This window comes from Barbus barbus, assembly GCF_936440315.1.
Source record: "Barbus barbus genome assembly, chromosome: 15".
NCBI lineage: Eukaryota > Metazoa > Chordata > Actinopteri > Cypriniformes > Cyprinidae > Barbus > Barbus barbus.
Window position 1 is genome coordinate 10,006,328 of NC_136743.1, and position 21,845 is coordinate 10,028,172.

Genomic DNA, 21,845 nt, shown 5'->3' on the forward strand with positions numbered 1-21,845 from the left:
TGCTTTGAGATGCAAAAGATGTGCTAATTTATGTCCATACATTAAGATCAAGAATAACATTCATTACGGAATACAGAGGAGCATATATTGTTATCATAAAGTCCCTTCATATGCTCTCCAGCAATGAGTCCTCTGACATAAAAATATGGATGCTTGTTATGCCAACCCACCAATTTGATTATCATTTAACATAACTATAATTGCATATAATTGATGTTACCTACTATAAAATATGTTAAAATGCATAATGACCCAGTACGGTATTTATAGACGCCGTAATGAGTATATGAATGCACACTCCAAATGCTGAATCTGTGATTAGCTTCACTCTGTAGATTGAGTGCGCTGTAGCACTTGGCACGTCTGCCGCAGGGCTACATAGTTCACTTCAACCCTTTATTAAATCATAATCATCTCGGTTATAAGGTGCAGCAAAACACTTCCCCAATTGATCCAACAGACAGCAGTGCAGGCGGCTCCGGATAGGGTCGAAGCAGCAAGATTAAACATCTGTAAGAGCATTAAGACACATAAGAACATTAGGTGTGTACGTACACACACAACACATGCTCAGGCTCCGAACGGGTTCAGCAGTGGTATTAGATACCGTGATGGATGCTCCATGAGCAGGGAACTATCAGTGACAGCATTGCCACCTGTTAAGCACACCATATTGGCTCTAATGACATACAGGACTGTCCATCTGTAGTAATGGTCAACAGCACCTAAGGCATTTTTAGTCTCGTAATTCCCCATTCCTTCACTCTGCTGCTTACTCTCACTCCCTCTTACTCATTCTGCTGTCCACTGGGCTCTAATGAAGATCAATGCTTGTCTCCTTACCCACTCTAAACAGCCGTCCCGTTTGAGCTCAGTGATCAAATGTGTCTAAAACTATTGGGTGGATGTGTCTGGATCTAGATTTGGGTATTAACAGCATGGGGGGTTCCATTAAATGCTGCAGGAGCCAACTCACAGACAGGAAGACGGTCCCAGAAGAGAACGCAAGAGTGTTTTTTTTCTATTCCACAGTGCCGTCTGACTGCCTCAGGCAGACACACAGAATCATCATCATTCATTTACTCAACGTATTACCCCACCGCCTTCCCCAGCCACTCAAACTGCAGCTTAGGGAGATGGCAAGAGGAAAAAGAGGAAAAAAAGACAGAAAGAGAGAGGTGGGACGTTTTCTTGTTTTAAAGAAAAACCTAAAAAACTTTAAAAAATGATTTATGCTTAGAAGAAAAAACACTCAGTTAATTTACATTTTTTATTATGCTTAATTACCCTAATTTATTACCTAACACAAACTTTGGAAGACATTTAAATTGCTTTATTTATAGGTATCTGTATTAATTCGTACTGTAATATAAATTCATTTTAATTCATTCTTTAATTCTTTATAATAAAAAAACAAGTATTCAATTAAAATGTACATTTTAAAAAATAATGTATAAAATGAAATATATTTTAAAAATAAATTAAATTGATGGTTGAGAGGTCCACTAAACTGTTATCAATGTAAATGGTGGCAAAAACTAAAATATAAAATAGTTTTGTTTAACATTTTTGGTCACTACATAATTTCCATACATCCATTTGTCATTTCATAATCTTATTCGTAGGCTAAAAAAGAATATGTAGGTATGTCTAAAATTTGACTGGTACTGTAAGTCATGGGCACAGTTCAACACTTTGACAATCCAAATGGGGTCAGCAATGGAGTATGACTCACAGAAGAGAGGTAATGTTATTTTTCACCCTCCACCACCAGACTCTTGATTTTCTGATGAGAAGAGCAATTGTTCATCACAGATCATACTGTAGCTTTAACAGAGTAGAATCAACGGCTGATTAAGAGGCTGATTGAAACATTATTCTGTGACCTGCAGAGCTCGGCTTCCTCGGGATTCAAACAGACAAAGACAGCAAAGAAAAAATACTGGGATAATGTGACTAATGACATTAAGATCAGTGATGTGATAAACATCCAGTCACAATGTTCTGTGGGAGATGTCTTTCAGTCTCAGTGTGAGCTTTTTCCCCCCAATTCACAATGTTGAGGGTCATATTGGTTAGTCATCTTTGATTTTCCTCTGCCAAAGTGATTAAACTCATCTCATTATTCAATTAGAAATGAGTGGTTATTTAGATAAAGGCAAATGTCAATTAATGTCAATTAAACGTTTTTCCAATACAGTGAAAGTCAATGGGGTCCAAAACAACACTGGAACCCACTGTGCAAAAAAACTAAGTTTCACAGAAATAAAGTCATATACTATCATTCAAAGTTTTGGTGTAAGGTTTTTTTTGGGGTTTTTTTACAAGAATTTTTGGTGAGAACTATCATTTTAAGTGAATCATAAGGAGTCCTTACCCTTCCAATGAGCACTGGTTCTGGGCCAGAATACTCCTCAATGACAAAGAACTGGTTCCAGATCCAGCTTCGTCGTTTTCTGGATCGAGAGATTTCCCCTTTTTGTTGATTCCGCCCCTCATCTTCATCCTCATCCATTTCCTGGAAAACAAGACCTCGTCCATCTCTGCCAGGGCGAGAGACCACAGTCATCTCTCTGCTCTCCTCCACCTCCTTCTTTCCCCATTCTGGATCTGGTGGGAGTTTTAGGATGTGACTGCTGTCAATGGGTTCTGAAATTTTAATCAATGGATTCTGAGTGGAACCGAATGGCATACGAACACTCTGATCTGATTCTCTTTTAACGTCAAGACTCCTCTCATTCAGTGAGCTGAAAGCGCCAGGCCGATGTCCCCAGTCAATCTGAGATGGAGTGTGTGATATGCCCATATCACTCTGACCAGCGAAGGGGCTCGTCTCCATGACGGGCATGATCTCACTTTGGGGAGTTGATGCTAAGTGAGTAGTGAAGTGTTTGTACTTCCATGAAGCAGTGCCAGGTGTACCTCTCACCTCCGTTTTTCTGTCCCCCTCACCTTGATCCACAGTGAATGCACTAAACTGTCTAAAGAGAGTGTGAACAGTCTGATCCGGATTTAGGCTGGTATTAGTAAAAATACTTGAATGTAGCTCAGCAGTCAAGTTATCCGAGTTATAAAGTTCAGGATTGCCTATCCTGTCTTGTTTTTTCACTTTGAATGCCTCCACCTGACTGTGATCCATGTTGATCAAATCCCTTTTCCTGCTGTGACTCATTTTACCTGGAATATTTAGACCTGGAACACTCTGAAGCTGGGAATTCACAATTCGTACGAGGTTTTCTTTAGATATCAGTTTTAATAAGCTTCCAGTCAGGTTCAATTTCCTAGGCGAATCTGGAGTGAATACTTTTGTACCCGCTGTAGTGTGAACAGCAGAATTTGAACTTGCTCTGGATCTTGAGGGGATTTTGAATCTGGTTTTGTTGAAGTGTATGCCAGAAGTTGTCCTGTGGTGCATCGGGATCCCTTTGTCAACTCTTCCACCTTTCTTTGTGTTATTTCTGCCCCTTTTAAACTCTAAAATGTCTCTAGAGTCATCATTTGGGGCTTGTACTCTTAAATCAGCTTGATTAGAGTCTTCGTTTATTTGTACAGGTGGTTTGGCATTAAACCCAACAAAGTTTTCCTTGGTGAAGATAGGAGAAGCTCCATGGCTCTGGTGAGCTGTGATCTGCTCTTCAACTTCCTCAGGACCAATCAGTTCTTTGATTCGTGTCATTGTATTGCCATTCCTCTCCAAACTTGTATCCCATTGATCAGTTGCTCCATTTCCTGTATGCTGGGTGTGAATTGAGCTCACTCCCCTTCTCCGAACAATCTTAGTGACACAGGCTCCGCCTACAAAACAGAGGGACACCAATAGGAGCAGCCTCCTGTCAATCATGTCGCACGTTTGTGATGTATTAATTTAAACAACAACTGATGAAAAGGCGTGTTCGCTTTCCAGTTGTCTTCATTCTTTCGTTCTTCTCTGTTTACTCTTCCGCACTTATTCCTCCATTACACCGCCTTCATCCAGTTTACGCACGTTAAGTCACTTGTGTTCACTTTATGTATCTCCCTCTATCTCGCAGAGCTTCTGTGTTTCGGTGCTGGCAAAATGTTTTACTCAGTTTCCCACAGAGGGTTGGATTCCCTAGGAGAAAAGATAAAGTTAATTAAGTTAAAACTTTAATCATTGCAGTATGTTAATTAAAAGTGGAACGACAAGGCAAGGTAGCCGAACACACAGCCAGGCTGATTCATTAACGTATGAGTAACCGCAAGACAGTAACATCAGCAGCATCATTAGAATTCAATATGAGCCAAGGTGGCTGATATTTCCTTGTTCTGTCAGATGTTGCAAGTACCATCAGAAGGCTTATAGGAAAATTGTGTTATGGCATTTAATTTGTGCTCACTGAAGACAGAGGCATGGTGGGTAGTGCATACAGATGCGCTCTGGATCTGGATCATGTGTTGTTTCCTATCTTATATCTCACTCTCCTATCCAATTAAACCCTAGGCCTATTTGAAATGTTACAGTTAAGGTTTTATATGTTACAGTAAGATTCTGTAAATAAATTCAAATGTTTTAATGAGCAACTTTTTCATTACAGTAAAAGTACCAGAAAAGTACCTTCAAATAATGTCTTTGACAATGGGGATGCTTTGGAGTCAAAAAGGTTGAGAACCAACTATTTATTTTATATAGTTTTTGGGGGTGACCTATGTATTTTATTGCAATCAACTGTAGTGGCTTTTAAAGTGTAACACCTCATTCTGAGCCTCCCTTCTGTGTCAACACTTCAAAACCTAGTTCAAGTGTCTGTTCGTTTTTGAGCAAACAAGACAAATATCCGTTAAAATTGATTTTGGTACAAATCTATTCAAGCATGTCCTAACTGAGGACTGAGGGGAAAAAACATAAACCATTTGAGTATATTTTTTGCTGAAATGAATGACAAACTTCTCAAGCATTCAAGCATGCCATCTACTTCTCTAATAGAAGCTCTTTCCAAGTTGGTGATGCATCAATTCACAGGTTGATTTTTGCAATTACCTGGAAATGAAGCTGTTTCTACCACAATACATTAGGAACTGGGCAATTTTACAGTTTAAGTGTGATGTTGAATGAGGCTGTCTGGTTTCTGTAGACATGAACAATGAGGCACTGCTGTGTGAGTTGTGTTTATGAAGAGTAATGAACAGTAAGTTGAATGATGGTAATGGTAAAACTGCATAACACTGCATGATGGTTGTGTATTGTGCACATAGATGCCCTGTAGTACATATAATTGCAATCCAAGAATTGTGGACTACACAGAACTACTTCGAAAGCAGTGTGTTATGAGTCCTGGAAACTGCATAAAGCCAGCCAATCAGACCATAACTGGCTATTTTAACCATTTTTATGAGCAATACGCTTCAGACATTCAGCGAATAAAAAAATACTGTGGATTTAATTACAGAAGGATGGGGCTTCTACGCTACATTTAACTCTTGGTTAATGTATTTTTATACACCAGGTAAAGGCCAGTTGCAACCCATGGGTTAAGCAACAATTGTCATTTTGAAAGGGGGTTAGCACTGATTTGCAAAGTTTAACTCCAAAGAGTTGCCCCAAATGTACTGTATAACATGTGATTCTAGGATGCCATGGTGAGTTGTTTAGCATCAGACAACCAATCATAAACAGCTTCAGTATTTGACTTATTAAATATTCATGAGATTTGCACAGCTGCAGAAAATGTCCATGCACCCATATTTAAGGGAAACAGTGATGACAAATGTGTTAAAGTCAACGTGAAATGAAAGTTCGTGTTAATGATCTTACTGTGAATGATTCATTCATACATAGGTTTTTTTTTTTTAGTTTTTTTATCCAAATGTCATAAATCAATCTTCAGGTGACAATACTGTCACTGCTTCCGTTTCAACACAACTTTTACAGATTTTACAGAATATTTAGTATATTTTTAACCGACACAAGACAAGAGCGACAACACAATGACATTCCCACAGACAGACAAGCACTTATTAAAACAGGTCACATCCTGTCAATCAATGTTAATCACCTCATGAATATGCAAATAAGAACTTTAACCCAGCATTAACAAATGCACAGTGTGAAATCTATGAATTACTAACTATGAATAAAGTATGAACTGTGTGAAACATGGATAAGATAGCAGAGGGTAACATTAACCAAGTGTAAGAAGCCAACTGTGATAATTGCTGAGTAATGCGTCGTGAGTGTTATGTCCACTGTAAATGCTGTGACATGCAAGTACAGTAGTGGCACTCTGGGTCTTGTCAACACCCCAACTGAAGTATAACCGAATGCTGCGCATCCTCACAGGATCCCCCAAACTTGCTTCCCTCTCCCTCCTGATTATTCACACAAGCCTTCATTCCTTAACAAATATTCCTCCTGTCTCCTAAAAGCTTTTCTGTTCATGTTATATTTTCTCTTTCGTCACCTCCTCCCACTCACCACCTGTCTCTATCTCTGCCTGTCCCTTTCCATTTCACAGTATTGTTTTAATATGTTATCCTCTGCTTCTCTCTCCTTTTCTTCGGCTACCTCCACGTCAATCATGATTGTGCTTTAACCTCTCTCACCTTCTGCGCTTTGACTCGCTTCGATCAATCAGCCAATCTCCGCAGTGACATTGGGATTGACGGCTGTCTGGCACCTGCACCGATGCTTAACTAAATGAACCTGAAGCCGAGAGTCTTACCGGTGATTCTTATAGATTATACAAATGAAAAAAAAAAAAACATTACCGTGCTACAATGGGATCCAAGTCTGCCTAGCAGCCGATTTATACAATGAACAAACTAAACAGCTGTTTGCCAGTGCATAGCAGTTAAGGTTCATACAAAAAAGGATTTATTTTTGCTTAAACAACAGATGAATATGCGCCAAACAAATCATTCATGCAGATAGGGTTGATAGGAAACTGCTGATAGATTGTTGTGCTCTCAATTTAACAAGCTTGAAAACTACGAAGAGGCAAAATTGCAGAGGCAGTGAAATCTTCCTGCCAGCAGTGACAGTTTCTTTAGATTAGATCCATTAGATAGGAACTTTTTTTCCACACTGGCTGACTTATTATTGATGGCTAGACAGTCATAACTTGGGTGCAGATTTGTATTTGGACAGTAGAGACAAGTTTCTAGTTAATAGACTGCAGAATAGGGTGTAAGATTATTTGTAGTGGCATTGACTGAGTGTAATGCAAGTACTGAATACAATAAAAGTGTAACACAACAGCTGTTCTTTTTACAAACCTGCTTTTTTACAGCTACAGTACAGATGTTTCACATTTAAAGTCATTCTATGAAGTCAAACTGCCTTTAAATAAAAAGTAAAGATAAAGAATAAACAACAAGAACGGGGATTCTTAAAAAAACAAAAAAGAAAAGAAAAAGAAAAAGAAAAACAAGTGTATTTTTTGGGATATTTTGGATATTTGGGATATTTGGGATAAGTAAGCCTAAGGGTGAGACTTCCGGTTCATTAGCTGCTATAAATAACAAGGAGAATAACAACGTGCAGTAAACGGTAAAACTCCAAAATTCCACTGACATCACTCAGGCCATGAGCTATTAAATATTAACCAAAACTGCTTTAGCTAACATAGATATGGTTTGACTCCATTCTGTTACATAACATTGGATTTTCACAATCCAATCAATTCCCAATGGACAATATTCAAGCCTCATTCAAATATTTTTGCCTCAGTGAAAGCTTTTTCACTCAGAAATGCATCATATTAGGAAGGTAAATAGGTAGTAACTAGCCATTTATTTTGAAAATACAATACATATACATAGAAGATAGTTATTTGGCATTTAAATGCATTTCCAACATGTAAACAGGAAAATTAATCAAAATGGAAAACAAAAATTTCACAATGCAATGAAAAATTTCCATAAAAATTGAACTGTTGGAGATTTCTGTATCTACTGATCTATTATCTATTCTGTATCTATATTTTCTGTATCTATTTGTACAGTTTAACAAGTCAATGTTAAAACCAAACCTGCTTAATTGAGTCATCATCTAAATTAGCTCCAGATATCAAACAAATAAGGTTTTTTATTTAATGTCTGGAGCTACCTCAGATGATCACCCATTCATGTAGTATTGGTTTAATAGTAATTTAATAGTAGATGGGAAAGAAGTTGCAGTCAAGATCCAGGTTGCTAACACAAAGGTCGCTGGTTTATTTCCAGGAATGAGTGTCCCACTGGAGAGGTTCTGTGACAGCACTCTTGCTCTACCACTGTTGTACTCCTGAGTGAGACACTTAACCTCACTCTGCCCCTGACTAAGGCTCTTAACACCAGCTTGTTTAAGTGCCTCTGCTCCAGGCAGACTGTCCCTCCAATTACAGTGTTACTTTAAATAAAGTGTCTGCAAAATGACAAGTAACTATGCTGGATACATTTAAAAGCTGTGTATCTTAATAAAACCATTTTCATGCTCCAGTCCCCAAACTATGCACACAGAGAATTACAAGTGGCACAAATTGTCTTTGCATATTTCGCTCAGCCTATTTACTCACCCAACAGTATACAAATGTATGTGCAAATCTGGACGATGTGGGGAAAGAGCTCCCATCTGTGATTCAAAATTCTGCCCTGAATTAACCTGCATATAGTTCAAGTACAACTAACATGTCTTACTTCAGCAAAAAAAAAGGTTCTGCATTACAATACTTTGCAGGATATTTGGTTTTTTCATTAGGTGTTTTGATGCAGCTCAGCCTACGCTCCACTGATGGAGCCAAGTGACAAAAAAAGAGGAATTTCTTAAGGCTACAAAAAGCTACAAAGAGCCCTTTCTAAGGCAGAAATCAATAAAGCTGTTGACAACTTGAAGAATGAAGAAGAATTAAGCAGTAAAGTAAGCAAAGTCAGCAAAGTAATAGCTGTGCTAAACACTAATCGGACTTTGCATTAAAAGTGGATGGGATGGTGTACCTGAACAAGAAGCCATGCTGGTTGTGAGGTCATGGAGATGATTCATGAATATTAATAATGTTCTATTAAAGTCATGTTAGAAAAATCATATCTATGTGTTCAACGTACATGAACTTACACGTACACCACAAAGTCCTAAGTATTTTAGAAAACTTGGGATTTTCTTTTCTCTACCCTCAGTATCTGAGTTGAGGGTGCGTCAATGAGAAAACATTTCAAACGCAAATGAAGCAGCATCTGTATTAATCGTAAGTTTGTTAAAATGATTTTTTTTCCATTTACAATAAAACTAAGTTGCATATACAAAATACCACAGTATTGTACAGTTTTCATAGATAGTTTTGTACGATACGATAGAATATGATTCTGAATAGCTGCTTCATAAATTGAATAAAAACATTCAAAATCAAAAACACACCACTCAGCCTTTACTAATCATTTTGTAGATGCAGAATTTAAAATCTTGTTGAATTTTATGCAAAAAAGGTCAATCGCCATCTTGCTTTAACCAAAGTTATTTGAACACATTGACGTTGTAATTGCAGACTTCCCTGGAGGACTGCAATTCACCATAAAAATATGCTTAATTATTTTAATATAGAATATTTCTTCGGTTTAAAATTGAAACGTAAACAATTATAGCACTTTGATTAGAAACTAAATTATTTAAACAACAATTCAGTAGCTAAATCATTCTTTTTGACCAATTCAAGTGCTTAAATGAACTTGTGGTTTATATTTTATATGAACACCATGGTAACAGTTTAATTTGCATACAGGGATTTAGGGTTCTGATCCACCCTATCTGCTTCTTTTAATAAACCATTTATATACATATTCAATACCTGACACAGGAACACATTTATTTTATTGCTTTCGATTTAATACATTAAGCTAGTGTTATTAATCATAAAGAAAGTAATGTGAAAAAAAATTCTGCAATTAATCATGCCCCCTGACCTGTATGTAAATTTCATAGAAAAAAATCCATTAGAGCTATTCATGCTTGAAGTACCGTCTTTATGTTTAACAGCAAACCATATTTATAGAAAGCAAACAGGTATATATTGATAATTGACCAATATTAATCAGCATTCAATATAATATAATATAATGTAATAAACAGTCACAGAAAATCAATAATGAAGCAATAAATAAGCATTAAGTGTAGTTATGTGACAAAATTGCTGCTAACCTTGCAAAAACTATGCTTTCACTGAATTAAATCCTGCTGCAATCTATTTCAAAAAGTGATGTGAATGTGTAAAGAATGCCTATGCTTATGCCCATCCAATAATGGCTCGTGTGAGGGGCGTAAAATGCAGGTGGCTGGATTGCTCTGTTGTCATGAACACCAGGGTAACAGCTGAGCGTGTAGAGTAAACCAGCATATCGACATTGTCACATCTGTGGTGGGAGTACCCTTGCTCGACATGAACAGCATATGTGAGTGAGAGACTGAGCACAATGCCTCTGTCACTATGCGGTCTCTCTGACACTGTTAGGGGAATCAATGCAGGGTAAAAGTGTACAGCTGGAGGTGTCATGAGCACTCGCTCCTTAAACTGGAGTGTGTGTATGTGTGTGTGTGTGTGTGTGTGTGTTGAACAGCAGAACGTGACAGCATCAGATCTTTTTCAGACTTGCCTTTCACTTCATGCGACATGCATCCATACGCCCCATGGACAATCAGAGTATCTCACTGAACTGATTAATTGGGGCCATACATATTTTTAATTAATTTTTCTTCTCCCCAGGGCTTCGAAATCTCTTGGTTCGTTAGTATTGGAGGCAGATCTTTTCCATCGATCGCCGGAGCCCATGGTGCAGTGAAGGCTGTCACCAACTTAACGAGACTGAAAATTTTAATTACGATTCCCCTCTGTACTCCGATTTATTTCTCACTCTCACACATATAACACCTACCCACAAAACACTGTTCTCAATCAGAAAGCCAGAAACACATTCATGCAGACAAATGCTACATATATGCTCCGTTCCAAAGCCTAGTGCATTTTGGGCGTGTAAGACATCATAAATAGGCTCTCAACGTCAATGCTGTTCCAAAAAGTTGGCAAATTAATTACGCTGCTTCCTAAAAAAACTTGCTTTAACCAAGTTTTAAGCAGCATCACGTATCTTTCACAATAAGACAATCCCAGTGCACTAAATTCAGTATAAAAAAAGAACCCAAAGATGGTGTATTAAAAAAGGACCGAAAAAAGGGATGCTTTGGGTTTTATTATGACAATAACAATAAGCAGAAAATGATTTTCATGTTTCAGCTATTTTGTCTAAATAAATTATGAAAAATGGATATTCATTTTGAGATTTGCTAAAGATTACAGTGTTATTAAATTCTTACCCACGGTTTCACAGACAAGGCTTATAAGCCTAGTCCTTGAGCCGAAACTTGCACTCACTGATCTTAAAATATATCAGTGCCTTTGTTTTGTCTCAAGATGCACACCAGTAATGTTTTTTCTAAGCATGTTTATAAAAATTACTTAAATGTCCTAATTGAAATATGTCCTAATCCTGGTTTAGTCTAAGCCCTGTCTGTGAAACCGGGCCTTAGTGTTTTTTAAAGATTAACTTTAAGTAGATGCTGGCCAAGATAATCTAAATGTAAATATCAGGGAAATGAGCATGCATAAATAAGCATACAGTGTGAAAATAATAGCTACATAAAAATGTCTAATCACTAAAAATAAATAAATAAAATTCTAATATTGGCCAGTAACTGATCTGTACCGACATTCTGTGCATTACTATTAGAAATGATCTTAATAATTACATTATAAGAAAATTACATAAAATCTACACTTTTTTGAAAACCCAAACTAAACTACATTTTACCCAGAAAATGGCATGTTCATTGCATGTTTATTATAGCATTGCAGAGTGCTGTTTGTATGATGCACAGCTGAGTTGCTTCCTACGTAAAGCATTCCAAATCAGTCCCTTCTGAAGTTGTATTTCAGTTAGTATGTAGGCAGTAAGGCAGCTGTCTAGGTTTTGGAACAGAGCTACTATAATGTTCTACTATAATGTATAATGAAAAATTACATACATTTCATAACATTCCGCAGTTGATTTCAGATCAGAAGCACACTCGTACTCTAGGAAACATTATCCCACACATGGCAGAGAAAATAAATAAAGCTAGCTTTGTTATGTTTTTTCGCCTCTCTTGCCATAGAGTTCCAGGGAACAGCCTTCAGGACCAAAAGGGAAATAAAGAAAAAGAAAAAGCCCAGCATTTGCCTCTATATTGCCCCTGTAAAAAACAAAAAACAAAGCTCTGCCTACAAATATAGGCAAACTAATGCTGTGCAGAGTGTATGGTGACTGCAGGTGCTTCCCGCTGCGAGACTTTCAGCAGCATAGAAGTACAAAAATGACTTTGAAAGAGTCAGTCTTCCCTCCCTCACAAAAGCTTGAGTGTGAAACAAGAGATCTGAGAGCCACAGCAACAGGGGAAATCTGCCAAAGCGCAGAGGGATATTGCACAAGGCATTCTGTTTGCAAAAGAAGATGTATCTACATCTAAATGGATAAAATCCATCGTCCTACAATTGTATTTTACCCGAGGTGAAATTACTAAACTGCTGATCAGTATGCCATGACTACGCCAGCATGGGATGTCGACGGGGGGCCGGTGTTTTTTAAAATGCCGGCTCTCTCGGGACACTCAAGAAACAAGCTGGAAGGTGTAAAAAACAACACGATCATAGACTGAAAGGGACAGAGGGAAAAAATCTAGATGGTTTCCACGTTCTGATAAGTGGTAAGGATAAGTCCACTTCAGGGTGGTTCCCGTCTGGAGGATTAATATAAAAGGATCATTTTAACACAAAAGACAAGAAGGGGCTTAAAAACCGCGCAGGGCCTCAGCACGCTGAGAGCGCTTCCGCCGGGGCGAGCGGAGGAGAGGAAATGAAAACTCAGCAATCTGCAGATGAAACGGGACAAGCACGAGAGAGATAAACAATCTCCGAGCCCTCTGTTACAAAACAGCCTATAAGAGACAATCAATCTGCCTCCCACACCACAAGCCAACTGGAGAAATCTTGCCATCGGTAATCTGATTGTGGCTGATGGTTCTTGGGCGCTAAAAGTACAGTGGGAAAATGACAAACACGGCCTCCCTCTGACCCCACTGTCATAAGCACCCCATTAATAACATAATCAGTATTCACACACATTGCTGAGCTTTTAATAATTCATAAATGGCTACAAGAGATGCAACAGGGTTAGCAAACAGAGCAAGAGATAAGATAAGAAACCATTTGGTATTTGACGTGTTTGCCGTCTAAAATGAACCTTTTGCCAATGGCGAGACATATATACACTACTGATCAAAAGTTTGGAATAATTAAACAGGAAATAGTATTACAATTTAAAATAACGGTTTTCAATTTAAATATATTTAAAACTGTAATTTATTCATGTGATTCATGAATTTTCAGGAGCCATTACTCCAGTTTTCAGTATAAAACAATCCTTCAGAAATCTAATATGCTAATTAAATATTAATGGCCAAAAAACATATTTTCCATTTTTTTTATCATAAAAGTGTCATAACGCAATGAGCCTCAGATCAGTTCCATTAACTCACACTTAAAAAATGTACTAAAGGCCTAAAACCAGCTAAATTAATTTTATTCTTAACATTAAATTACCAATTAAAATATTGTCTTCCAACAAGTAGAATGCTTTCATATCTGTTAACATCTCCAAAAGTAAACCGTTATGAAAAAGCTGTTAGAATCTGCTTTAGAAACAATTGATTTGAATTTCTCATCACTTACATTGAGATTTAACCAAGTATTATATTGCAGTTCCAGTAAACTGGCAAATAACTGCTTTGTTTACTCATCACAGCCCATTTCCATTCACCTCTGTGTTTGTCTTATGATTTAATGATTCTGAGTCATTTGTGATAAATGGTGAGGAGGGTTGCAATTTTATTTTTACGTTGCACTATACACTGGAAAATGGACTTTCAAGCTGTCTAGTTACATCTTATAATGATAACTTCTGCTCAGTCATTGGTTTTAGCAACTCATGTATGCCAGTCTTTCACAGACAGAGAGTTGCCAGAGAAGATTTGCTGGTGAGTCAGAAAGTGCGGAAACATTTGCTGAAATTACACCTGATGCCCATCAAGAGTCTTTCTTCTTCTGCCTCAGTGGCTCTTGACATCAAAAAGCTATCTGATCCCTTCTGAACAGCACCTGACATTTTACGGAATGGCCTCTGCAATCTTTGCCTCTCTCCACTCAGCAAAAGCTCTATGTTTGTGTGGATTCACTACATGCTTACACAAGGTTAATAAGGCAAATATGTCAAGATGTCAAATTGGAGACCAGTGGTGTGGTGTGCCTGTAGTATCAGGTGAAACATGCAAAAACATAAATATAGCACTTAAAATTCAATTGCTCTGGTGTTATATATTTATTATTTTATTTATTATTCTCACTCAATTAACATGTTAAATTGACAAAGCAATTTAAATATGAAAGGCGTTAGTCTCACACACACCTGTCTCTTATAAGATACTTGACGCAGCCTCTCAACAGGATATAAAACTGCTTCAACAGATTAAAGCGCCTTCGTTCTGTTTATTTCTCTCAACACACAAGTACTTTCCAAGAGACCATAAACTGCCTCTTTTACTGTAAACGTTCCTGTAGAAGCTCAGCTGGACAGGCAGAAGACATTTGAAGTTAAAAACATTCAAATAGCCTGAGGTTAACCAAGAAATTTGAACATTTTGAACACTACAATCCATTATAAAAAGACAATGCCTTTGTCATAAAGCCTGAAAGAGAATAATGACCCTTAATAGCTCATTTTACTAATTACTTCTCATTTGTCATTAAGCTGATGGTTTCATCCAGAGCAATTTACAATATGCTTATTATGGAAGGGCCCCTGTGGTGCAACTTGGAGTAAAGTGTCTTGCTCAAGGGCGTGATCCATTGATCAATTCTTACGAGGTTTGAACCTACAGCTTTTTGATTAGAAGCCAAGATCTTTAACCTCAAGCCTTTTTAAAAAATGCTCGAGTAAGTTCATACAACACTTCCATTGTTGCCTATAGACACAGTCTAGTCTCTGAAACATCTATGGAAAGAGAAAAAAGCAGCAGTACAGTAGCTCCACAGGGCACATCCTCTAGCTGAATAGCGATAAAGTGAACTCCTTCAGCAAACACAGATCGATTGGCTTTGTTCCAGCCATCTGCTGGATAGCCTTACGATCAACGCTCAGAACTGACATCTTACGTGAACCCAAATATAACCAAATCACACGCTTTCTAACTATCTCTCAATTTACTTCTGAAGGGTTCTGTAGCCAAGACCGTTTTTTCGATATGTCATTAGAACTACCTTTGCTTAGTTCTAGGCTTTAGGGATTCGCTATAGCTGGAGGTACTGATTAAGCTAACAAACTCAGAGCAGTGCTAGCTGAATGCTAGTGTTGTGGGGTGCTAAAAAAAAATAAGGGTTTAAGTTTGTTTTGGGGTTTTGTGAGATGCCTGAGGCATTTCTGTGACTATACTGCTAACCCACCTTGGCCCCACAAACCACCAGCTCCTGTGTGGCAGGTTGGATGATTATATTTGTTGTTCGAGTTGTGGCTGGAGCAGGCTGTCTGAACAGAAGTCTATGAATAAATTGGGAGTTTGAAAGAAAAGAAAGTTACTTTTTTTAGTAATACATATGAAAAACAGTTTCTCAGCTATGCTGTGTTGGGAAGTCCAATACATTTGAACAAATCAGTTTTGAACTCACAGTTAGATGGAACAAAAATGACTCAGTGATTCTTTGCATGAATGATCATGGCAAGCATTCATAGAGAAGAAAAACAGAATATATAGTATTACTTTTCTGCCATGATTATCCAGTAATTTTATGGACATTTCTTTTAACCCTACAACAGAGTGAAGTTCAGATTTGTTTCAATAAAAAAAATATGTTTTAGATTTAGTTAATAATAGCAACATCAGAACCTCCAAAAGAGTCAAAATCTTTTGTAAACAACACATGGTTTACCAATTGGATGTTCAGATTAATTTCCAAGAAATACTGTTTTCATTACATTTCCAACCTCTGTGTTTACCTACCATATTTGCTTTGGAAATGTAAACCTGAGAGGCATTTTGTGTTTATGGTAGTTAAAGACCACATGCCAACATGTTTTATGCCATTATCAAGAAGAATATACAGCTTTCTGATACCTGGGGAAAAAAATAATGTAAAAAAATGCAAGTTTAAGGAAACAGAACCTAAACAGTGCAGGAGCGGGAAGGTAGGAAGAATACCATTACCGGTCCGGAACGGATGGACACTGAGTAAAAAATTGGAAGTGGATGGGTGTGGAATGAAAATCGCAGGAGCAGGAAGGTAAAATCATTCTCACGCAGACCTCTAGGGTAGCGCTAACGCTCACTGAAATGGAAACTTGCGTGTTGACAATCCTGCAGCGTCAGCTACAGTAGAGTGCAAGCTCCTGAATATCTGCAGTGCTGTCTTCACATCAGATGTTCAAGCTAAAAGTCTGAGCCGAAACGCCTCTTTAGTTCCTTTAAAAGCCTCCATTCAACTGTCAAGTTATGCAAGATGTGGAATTTCAGAATAATACGCTCAATAACAGAGTGAATTAGACTCGTTAAAACGGAAAGTGCAACTTTATGATGTGTCATACTGGTGGTTGCTGATGTACATGGGCCTTTGTACCTACACAAAAGCTTACACAAGCTACGCGATGATATATAACAAGAGAAAGGATGCTAGGATTATGTTATACATTCATAAATGCACAATTGCTACAGTGGCACTCTCTATACTCCACAAAACACTAGGTACACACAGTGCAGCAAAGAACCGCAGCAGCAAGCGGGACTGTAAAACTCATCTGCTTTCGCTTTTTAATCCCCCTGGTTGGAGTCACAGCACGCCCTGCCTCATTAGCATATAGCTCCCTGTACGGGTGACTTTCATTCTCATTGGTCCTCTTGCATTTTAGCAAGCTGTTGACAGTTATTTTTGTAATTCTAATGACTTTGCCCCAATCTCAAATGCATTTCCTGTTTTGTTATTTTCTGTATATGGGTCATTTTCAGGAGGTACATGTTCTCAAGCATGTTCATCTTAATCAGAATTATAATTTTTTGTCTTGTTTTATCTAAACATCCTTAAAACAAGACTAATGTAGTGAACTTGAGAAGCAAAATTGCTTAAGATAACAAAATATATATTTTGCCACTGGCAAACAGTTTTTCTTGCCCTAAGCATTAACCTCACTGATTTATGCAAACAATTGTCAAACAGGGAAAGAAAAAGATAAATAATTCAACAGTATATTCAACTATATATTGGCAAAAAATCAAGTCTTGTTTTTAAAGATAAAGACAAAGATATTTATTTTTTTTGCAATGAAAACCCCAGCTTCAATCAACCAGATTCAATTCGATGAGCACTATTATTTCCAAAAGGACACAGAAAAGCATAGAAAGAAACATAATTGGGAAAAAAGACCAAAAAAGAATTTTGATTAATAAAACCGCACACACAATCAATAATCCCACATTTAAGTAAAAGCTCTTTTGAAGGTAAAAGCTCTCTTGATTTGTTTGCACAGACGTAAGTTCATGGAATGATCTGGCTTTCTCGTTGTTGCTATATTTTGATGTATTAATTTATGTGAATTGAGCCTCAGGGCAGGTTTGGGCAGGCTGTGTGTTACTGCTGATGTACTTTGCAGTGAACTATGTTATGAGTCATTCTAATAGCCTGCTGGTTTTATTTGGATGCTTTTACATCTTTAGTAGTTTTATTTGGGGACACATATAATACATTGTGCAGAGCTTGGCTTGTTCTTTTTTTTAGGTCGAGCTGACACGCATTTGCTTGATGTTGCTCTGCACAACCCGAGTGTACAGCTCAATAAAGTGCCGTTCTGTGTCTTTGGTTAGCGTAGCGGTTTTATTGAGTTATTTTGATAGAGATTTAAAGGCCTATATGGGAGCCGAGCAGCGCTTGCATGGGGTTTTGTGGAGGACAGATTCATTTTTATGTCAAGCTCTGCTATGCACGTTACGCTGATATACTTTCCCACAACCTTCTGCAACAGTAATTCAGCGTTGGGGTTTAGCGATACCATGGCAGCCTTAGTTAGCGCAGCTTTGTGCTCGGTTGTATTTCAGGGTCGTTTTCCAGGAGTCATCTTTGCATCGCCTGGTTCGGCTTCAGCGAGAGGTAGTAACTCTGCCATAGACGTCCAGACAGTGTCCTCCTCCTCATTGTTTTCTCATTTCCTCCCACCCTAGAGCGACTAATTCTGACCACTCAAGGTCTTGTTCAAGAACAAAGGGCAGCGGTTGATAAGAGATATGGAGCAGCCGGCAGTCACGTGGCGGGACGCGTATTGCATATTGCACAACTAAGCGCTCTTTAACGAGGAGATTCCCCACCTTGGGAGCACAGAGATCACGTCCTATTTTCCTGAAATCCCTGTGCTTTGTTTAGCCTTCCTTCGCTTTTTCTTGTTTATAAAGCCACATCCATTACTGCGGAGAAGCTTACCCGATAATCCCGCATAATGGATTGACTCTGCCGTTCCTTTTGATGGTCCCCCTTTAATTTTAATGTGTGTGCTCTCGCCCGCTCGTACAGGTATTCGGCAGGCTTACGGCAATATCTTTTGGACGGGCGACATGAGAGCTTTGTTTAGGCCCCTCTCTCTCCATGCGCATATCAATAAGGGCATTATAGCGAGTAGGGTATTGCTTCTTTTTAGTACAGCACTGCCATTAAGAGTCTTTGGAGTCAGCTTTTCTCTACTTCTCTAGATCCATCCCTCCATCTCTTTATCACTCGTATATTCCATCTCTCTCTCTCACGGGGTATTAGCCATTCAAAGATCTCTCTCTATGGCACACAGTAAAAGTTATCACTCCATCTCTCCCGCCCTTGCTCTATCTCTCTAATCTTCCTTAATCTTCCAGCCCAGAGTGAAGTGAGAATTAGTTTCTCACTCTCTCTCATCAATCTCTCACACCCTTCCTTTCCCTTCCATCCAGCTCTGTACTTCTCTGTCTCTTTCGCCATCTAACTACACCCTCCCTCCCTCATTTGTACTTTTTCGTACCTTTATTGCTTTCTCGGTCTTGGCTCTTTCTCCACCTTTTCAGGTTCTCACTCAGATCAGAGATCTTTCTCTCCTTGAAACATGCATTTTACTTTTTGTCCTTACCTTCACACAAAGTTCTGAAGGAGTATGTTAATCTAATCCTGTCAATCACAATGCAAGGACATATGAGGGTGTTTCTTTAACTATGGTGTACTTTTGGCCTGGTAGACTCAGAAATAAACAAAACGACGCCACTAACATTTCCAACACAGTGTCAGTTCCATCTAATTTCTAAATGTGTGTTGTGTTCAATACATTAAAGACAATTTAAAGTTTATTATTTTCTGTAAACTATATGGGTTTAACTGTACTTGACACTATTGAAAGAGAACACAATAAGCCAATTGAACTGAGGTGAATAATGACACTATAATTTTAACTAATTTTATTGTTTCCTAATTGAAGAATTTTCCAGCATTGACAGCATTGTTTGTTTATTACTGTAAAGCTGCTTTGAAACAATCTGTTTTGTATAAAGCGCTATAAAAACCTTAAGAAAATTAACCATGGTTTTTTGGCATATTGATTTTTGCATATTGTATAACCACAGTTTTACAACAAATACCATGGTTAATCTATGGTTAGTGTAGAAAAACCATGGTTAATTTGTGGTTACCATAGTTTAACAATAGTAACCATGGTTTCATTTGTAGTAAAACCATGGTTAATTTTTGTCAGGGAAATAAATGTTACTTGACTTGACTAGTAAAATTCTGCGGTAAAGTATTCAAATAAACATTTATGGAATAAAATTGTGACACTTCTCTTTCTTCTATATAGCTGATTTCATAGTTAGCACCAAATGCTAGCTAAAGTATGTATCCTAAATGCACACAATTAAAGAATATTTTCCAAACTTTGTATATAATTTAACAAAATTAAAGCTTGATTGTAAATCACACGCAATAAAATTTCAAATCTGGTCACAAATTTAGGAGAGAAGGTTTGAACCTTTTTTACAACAGAATATTTAAGTTAATCACTATTGTGTAATTCTATTTTTATATATATTGGAAGATGTATTTAATTGTAACTTGAGACACATAAAACCCTTTTTGTATAATATAGTATAATATATTTTAAAATAAACTGCCCTCCAAAGTAGTTGAAGGTATAGTGAAGTTTGAAGTTGCTTCCTGAACATCATCTTGCACAATTGGAAAACTTTACAAATTACCCCAGAATTGCCACGAATTACTCTGAATTGCAAATAATGAAATATGACAAAACTTTTGAAACTAAACTACGCAGAAGCTGCTCTCTCCTAAATTGGAAATCTGAAAAATGTCAATGTTTCTACAAAGGAACGACAAACCGATTTTGACTCAACTCAAATGCAGACAAAAAATTCAAAAGCTCCACATCTTTTTTTTTTTTTTTTGTACAATCCAATCTGCACAATCCAACTAAAGGGACTTCAATAAATAACATATCTGGTCTATATCCCAGGAAAGCTATCATATCGCTGTACTTTCTTCTCTCTGTACATTTTTGTTGAGTTTACCATTGTGGGCTGGATTGAAGGTACAGAGGCGACAGACAGCGACTTTGATGTACGCAGACATTTCTTTTACAAATGCCTATGCTGAATGAATGCACAATGTGCTCAGCAGCAGGTACACAGATGGAAACAGACAGAAAAAGAGATAGAGAAAGCCAAAGACAGAGAGATGGGAGCCATTGCATAGAACGGTGCAGGAGAAAGTCACAGAGAAAGTAAGAGAGAGGACAAAATAATCAAGATTGGAGCAAGAAAAGACATTAATGCTATGAGCGGGAGAAAGAAGATGAAGATTAGAGGTTTAAGGATAAACAGATAAGGAGAGCAAGCACGTGGCAGGCGACGAAGCGAAGTAAAAAAAAAAGATAGAGATGAGATGAGCCTGGCAGCTGATAAGACGTAATCCCCCTTTTTCTCTGTCATTCCAAAGAAAACAGAGAGCGTTAGAAGAAGAGAGAGAAAGAAAAACGTGAGGCCACCTCATTTACCTTGGCGCCCACGCGATCCTTCCATTCTCAGAGGTCCGGTGATTAAACACAACTCGCTTCCCGTCACCCAAGAAATCAAGGAAAAATAGCCGCTACGAACTAAAATTCGGAACAATTTATCTTCTCAAGCTCCCCCATGCTGCTTGTACAGACACACACAGCCTTCTGTTCCCACCTTAAAATAAAGATGTGGGGGGAATAAAATAATATGAGAAAGATATTGCACTGTATTGCACCGGGAGTCGTGCGAGTAGAGAGTCTGCTCCCCGAATACTTGTCAGAGCAGAGCTGTGAGGACGTGCACGGGAAGAAGGAACCGAATTGCCACTTTAAATGCTACTGAAAGTGTAACTAAAACTGTGAGCGGTTAACATTATGGACTGTGAGGGGCCCTAGCAGACTGTGTAGGGCCTCTATGAGTACTGAAGACCAGGGCAAGTTGACACAGAGACAGCTAGAAGGTTTTGTGACAAATATCTAATGACACAAAAACATGTTTTATATTTCAATGGTGTTGCAGGTTGGTTTCAAATACCTATTTCAAATCGAAATTCAATAAGAACAATTTATATCAATTTTATCCTCTCAACTAAAATTTCAGTACCATTTTATTTTTGCAACAGCTTTTGGGTTATGTCTTGGGTTTTTTTAAATTTTTGCTGTTCCATTCATTATTTTAGGTTTCATAACCAATTTAGTGTTTAAATTTAGCTGAAAAGCCT

At 37.8% G+C, this 21,845-nt stretch overlaps 1 protein-coding gene across 1 annotated transcript in view; it reads right to left on the minus strand.

Moving 5' to 3' along the window:
• The window catches only part of cdh24b (cadherin 24, type 2b), a gene marked incomplete at its 3' end in the record, with an annotated part of 105,068 nt that overhangs the window by 39,363 nt on the left and 43,860 nt on the right, over window positions 1–21,845 (minus strand). Inside the window, exon 2 of the mRNA XM_079434765.1 lies at window positions 2,378–4,093. Within this exon, the coding sequence (XP_079290891.1) occupies window positions 2,378–3,841 (1,464 nt within the window). The 5' untranslated portion in view covers window positions 3,842–4,093. The remainder of the gene's footprint in view (window positions 1–2,377; window positions 4,094–21,845) is intronic.